The 6,000-nt window shown below is 49.1% G+C and overlaps 1 protein-coding gene across 1 annotated transcript in view; it reads left to right on the forward strand.

Annotated features, from left to right (window-relative positions):
• The window catches only part of Lasp1 (LIM and SH3 protein 1), a 46,936-nt gene that overhangs the window by 36,368 nt on the left and 4,568 nt on the right, over positions 1-6,000 (forward strand). The window contains exons 6-7 of the mRNA XM_008845280.3: positions 4,441-4,597; positions 4,941-5,038. Coding sequence (XP_008843502.1) covers positions 4,441-4,597; positions 4,941-5,038 — 255 coding nt within the window. The remainder of the gene's footprint in view (positions 1-4,440; positions 4,598-4,940; positions 5,039-6,000) is intronic.

Consider the following 6,000-nt stretch of genomic DNA (forward strand, 5'->3'; position numbering starts at 1 on the left):
GGGAATGTTGCTTTGCCTGTTTGCCTAACCGATTAGGTGAGTCCCAAGTAATCACACGGCAGAGTAATCACAGGGCTTCCTCATTTGCTGAGGAGGAAGTAGAAGGCATTGGCCAGCCTGAGCAGGGGCCTCATGCTTCAGCTGATGCTGCCCTCCTTACCTCCCCTCTTGGTCTAGGTCCCCTCCAAGGTATGGTGACCCTACAATTATCCCCCATTTTGAGGGGGCTCTTAATATAGATGAGCAAATTGGGACTAGGAGCGCCTGGGCGTGTTTTTCAGGAAAAGGCCTGTCTAGTTCGGACCTTGTCCCAGACATTACCAGCTTCCGCTGTACCCATCTAGTGAAAACTCTGTGGTCTCTGCGACCCATTTCCTCTTTGAAATGGGAATTAAAGTGTGTGCAGTCTGACTTTTCTTTTTAACATTTGTGTGGGTGACGGATGTGTGTGGAGGTCAGAGAACAACTTACCGGAGTCCATTCTCTCCACCATGTTTCTTCTGTGGATCAAATAGGTCATCAGGCTTGTCTGCAAGTTCCTTTACCTGCTGAGTGGTCTCTGTTCCAGGTGTACTTTTTAAGGTGACTTGTCAAGAGAAATAATGTGTGAAAAACTTTTGTGACTTTGGTGTGAACTGTGCAAATGTGAAGGCTGTTATTATTTTTATTACTGATTGATTGATCTTTTTGAGACAGGGTCTCCCTGTAGCCCCAGCTTGCCTGGAATTCACTATGTAGACTAGGCTGGCCTTGAACTCACAGAGATCTACCTGCCTCCACCTCCCACCCCAGTGCTGGGATTACCATACCTGGCTGAAGGTCGTTATTGATGATAGTGGTAGGTGGCATCTGGTGGGATGGGGGTGGGTGGGATGGATGTCTTGTGTGCAGGCCATCACCATGCTAGCTGCCTGAAGATCTAATTATGTACACATTTGTCCACAGGTAGTATGATTTTTAGTTTGTTTTTTTTGTGGGTTTTTTTTTTTTGTCTCTTTGAGACAGGGTCTCCCTGTAGCCCCAGCTGTCCTGGATTCATTATGGAAACCAGGTGGGCCTCGAACTCACAGAGATCCACCTACTTCCGCCTCCTGAGTGCTGGGATTAAAGGCGTGCACCACCATGCCCAGCCCCAACTTTTAGTGGTTTTTAAAATTTTTAAATTATTTTTATTTTATGTGTATTAGTATATTGCCTGCATGTAAGTGCACCTATGTCATGCAGTGCCTGAGGAGGTCAGAAGAGGGCATCGGATCCCCTGGAACTGGAGTTATAGACAGTTGTTAGCCATCCACAGTTGTGGATGCTGGAAATTGAACCCAGGTCATCTGCAAGAACAGCCAGTGCTCTTAACCACTAAGTCACCACTCCAGCCCCTGACTTTTGGTGTTTTGAGACAGAGTCTTACTATGTAGACCAGGTTGGCCTTACCTTTGTGGTAATCCTGCCTCCCAAGTGCTGGGATTACAGGCATGAGCCACCCTCATTCAGCTGCAGGCAGTGACTTTTAAGGAGTAAAGTGGATTTCATCTTTTAACTGTGGATCTCCATGCTGTCCACACATTTAATTTCAGAACTGGTAGGGGTCCTTAGAACCACCTGAGAACAGGTGGCACCATGGCCTCTTTTATGGATGAGGAAACTGAGGCATGAATAGACAAAAGGGTGCTGATCCTCTAGGGATGAGGCATGGGCAAGGCCCGGTGGCCCAAGGGGAAGCATTGAACCTACAGGTCAGTGATGGGTGACAGACCACGTTTTGGCTCCTTATCCCCTAGAGCCCTTGATGTGGAGGAGGAGCTGAGTGCCCCACATGCCTTTTTGTGGTTCCCTCACCCATTGCTAATGCATAGAACCCCACCCAGGAAAGGGCTCTCCCTCAGGGACATTTCACTCTGCACACCACCAGCTCACACCCAAGGCCCAATAGGGACTTGTCTCATCCTCTTCCTTGGTCATTGGTTCTTGGAATCAGGCCCCTTCCCCTTAACAGAAAGGAAACGGTGGGGGGACTGGTGAGAAGGATCAGCAGATGAAGGTGCTTGCCGCCAAGCCTGGTAACTTGACTTCCATCCCCAGGTCCCACATGGTAGAAAGAGAACTCTCACACAAGTTTTCTTCTCCTTCCACATGTGAGTGTGCACATGCACCCCCCGAATATAATTTAAAAATTTTTTTAAGTTTATATATTAAAAAACACAGAAAATAAACAAGGGAAACTGACTTTTTCCACTCACAGTACAAAAGTCAGAAGGGTAAGTGCGTTGTCTTTCAGGAGGGGTGTCCCCTTCCTGTACCCCTCCCCTCCCCACTGGCCAGGGGCCCAGGTCCTTAGGAAATTGGATCTGAGGAGAGTCTACTTTTGCCCTGTGGCTGTGAACACCTCACACCTGGGTGTCACTCCAAGTGGCACTGGGGGTGGGGAGTTCTTCCTCCCCCCATAGAGTTCCAGACCAGCAAGAGCTGGGTACCTCTTCCCAAGAATAGGTTCAGCCTGTTTTCCCATTTGGGTGTGGGTCCCTCATGGTCATAGAGGGAACGAACAGAGAAGGGGGTGGGTCTAGTCTCAACTCAGACCCCTGAGTGAGCCCTTCCTGAGAGATCCACTTTCTGCCTCCAGACCAAACTCCCACACTTTCTCTCTGCATTGGCCCTGCATGTCTGCCGGCCCAGATTGCAGTAAATAACTGGTAGTCAGCATAAACCACACAGGTGTTTCCAGTTGGCCACAGCTCCATGCCTCTTGACGCCTGTGCATAGTGAGTGCCAAGGGCCAGAGGAGGCAGCACGGAAAGGATGACACAGGACTCCAGGTTACAGCATCCTTTTCTCGTCCAGGAAACATCAGGTTTCCAGAGTCAGGAAAAGGCAGAGCAGGGTCCTGGTGATCAGGAAGTCAAAACCAGCCTCCCAGGCAGGTGCTAAAGTCTCCCGAGGATGGAACAGTTTCCCTGTTGTTTTCCCCAGGAAGGGGTTGAGCGCTTCAGTTTGTTCCTCTGTGTCACTCTTCCCCACCCAAAACCCTGGGCCTTATCATCTCCCCTCATTCTGCTCCCCACAAGTTTCCTCTAGAGGAGCAGAGAGTAGAGCCTGCCCAGGTCTTCAAGGTGAGATATGAGCATGTGTCCCACAAGGGTGCAGGAAGGACACCTTAGAACCCTTGGGCCTGCCGCTTCTCCAGCTTATACTTTGTCCCTCACTTTTTGTGCTTTTTTGTTGTTGCTGTTGGCTGTTGGTTGGTTTTTGTTTTTTTGTTTTTTTTTTTTAAATATTTTTTATATTTTATTATTATCTTAATTTTATGTGTATGAGTTCTATGACTGCACGTAGGTAAGTGCACCCGTGTTGTGCAATGCCCACAGAGGACAGAAGAGGCTGTTGGATCCCCTGGAATTGGAGTTTTGGACAGTTGTTAGCTGCCATGTGGGAGCTGGGATTCGAACCTGGGTCTTCTGCAAGAACAGTCAGTGTTCTTAACCCCTGAGCCATCTCTCCAGCCCCGGTTTGTTTGTTTTTGAGACAGGGTCTTCCTGTATCCCCAGCTAACCTGGAACTCAAGATGTAGACCAGGCTGGCCTTGAACTCATAGAGATCCACCTGCCTCCACTTTCGGGGTGCTGGGATTAAAGGTGTGTGCCACCACACCCACCTACTTTTTAATGCATTTTATAATATACATTCCGTATTTGTGCAGTGATATTCTGTCATTATTGTAAAATAGTATATACTTTGTGAGGTGCTTAAATAATGTATCGCCCATGAGAGTATTCAGTGGGGTTGGTGCAGTCAATGCAAGCTGACTGTGTAAAATGAACAGCCTGTGATACTAAGCACACAGCACAGGGCCTGGCCCATAGGAAGTGTACAGTAAACAGGAGTTGCTGCAATTGCTAATATTGCCTAGCAAGTAGGGAAGGCCCAGCCCCTGCCACAGTCTCATACTAGGAACAGCTCTCATTTGATGCTCTCATTTGAACTTCTGATTCTCCTGCCTCCACCTTCTGAGTGCTGGGATTACAGGCATGCTTGATTTTTATAGAATTTGAGACTTTGTGTGTACTGGACAAGTTTTTTGTCAACTGAGCTATACTACCCCAATCTTCACATGGACTCTTCATAGCTGCCATCTCACTACGCCTTTTAGTAGGACTTGGCATAGACACTGATGACCCATTTTAAAGAGGTTTAAATGAGGCTTGTCATGGTTAAGTTACCCAGACAGCTGGTGCTCTGTCTGCCTAGAGCCCTCCAGGAGTTTCTCCCCATCCTGTGGTGTGTATATGTGTGAAGATGTCTCTGTGTTGCCCAGGCTGGCCTTAGGAAGTGCTCCTTCCTACCTCAGTAACTAGGACTGCAGGTACTTACCACCATGCCCAGCTTAAGTGGTAGTTGAGACTGGTTGGCTTGCCATAGGGCACTCATCCAGTTCTTGCCTTGCAGATCAAATACCATGAGGAGTTTGAGAAGAGCCGCATGGGCCCCAGTGGGGGTGAGGGCATGGAACCAGAGCGCCGAGATGCCCCAGACAGCAGCAGCTACCGTCGGCCCCCAGAGCAGCAACAGACACAGCCTCATCACATCCCAACCAGCGCCCCTGGTGAGTGCCAATAGGAGGGGGGGCAGTGAGAGAAACTACAGAAACATACGTTCATGTGTGTTTGAGAAGGCTCCCCAAACCCATCTCTATCCCTGCCAAGATGTGAATGCTGGGTCAGGCCAGCACTGGGGATCTGGAGAGCAGACCCAATGTGATGAGCACAGCTCTGTTGTGATGTTCTTGACACAGTGGATGTGTGCTTCATAGCCATAAGCCTTTGGGAGGGTCACTGAACAAGGCTTATGGGGGGGTGTGGAAATTCATGCCTTTGATCTTATTGAGGAAGTTCAGGGAATGGGCTTGGCTAGATGCTTTCTGAGCCCACTCTCCACCCACCTTCCAGTGTACCAGCAGCCCCAGCAGCAGCAGGTGACCCCGTCCTATGGTGGCTACAAGGAGCCTGCAGCCCCAGTCTCCATACAGCGCAGTGCCCCAGGCGGGGTGAGTAATCCTGTCTGAAAAGCAGAGACCAGAGGTCACAGCTTATATATCCTCTTGATCTTTGCCCTGTCATCTATTGTGTGGGTAATTAGGGTTTCAGCCTCACAAACCAAGAGGTGGGGGGTGGATTAGACTGGGTCCACCTGGGATTGGAGACCTGCTTTCCAGCCTGATGTACCTTAGCCAGTTCAAGCCCCCTACTGCAGCCCAGCTTCCCTACTCTGGCTACTTAGATATAGACAAAGCAGCTTTCTACCCAGACACCTCTAGACATGGGCCATGCACCCCGTTTTCATGACTGTGAGCCGCGCAGCCTTCAGATCTCGGCTTGTTATAGCTTCCAGTTGACCGTCCCAAACCGTGCCGTGTCAGGTGCCTCTCCTGACATTTTCTGTTCTTTGGCCTCGTTGATTCTCTTCAAAGAACTTTTTCCAATTTAAATAGTTTTTTTTTTTTCCTCCCCAATAGTTTTTTGACTGAGCATTGTGAACATGGCTAAAATCTTAGCTACTTGGGAGACTGAGGCAGGAGGATGGTTAAATTTGAGGTCAGGCTGAGCAATATAGTAAGACTTTGTAGAGAGACAGAGACAGAGACATACAGGCACACCTATAGTCCCAGCACATAGGAGGCTGAGGCAGGAAAATTGCTGAGCATTTTAGGCCAGCATGAGCTATGTAATGAAATCCTGTCTCAAAAACAAAAAATAAGCAAGGCAGGCAAGATCTCTGAGTTCAAGGCCAGCCTGGTCTACATAATAAGTTCCCTGCCAGCTGGGGCTCCAGGGAAACTCTGTCTCAAAAAAGACAAAATCCGCCAGGTGTGGTGGTACACGCCTTTAATCCCAGCATTCGGGAGGCAGAGGCAGGCGGATCTCTGTGAGTTCAAGGCCAGCCTGGTCTACATAGTGAGTTCCAGGACAGCTGGGGCTACAGGGAGACCCTGTCTCAAAAAGACAAAAA

Source organism: Nannospalax galili, unplaced genomic scaffold (genome assembly GCF_000622305.1).
Source record: "Nannospalax galili isolate Female #2095 unplaced genomic scaffold, S.galili_v1.0 scaffold1382, whole genome shotgun sequence".
NCBI lineage: Eukaryota > Metazoa > Chordata > Mammalia > Rodentia > Spalacidae > Nannospalax > Nannospalax galili.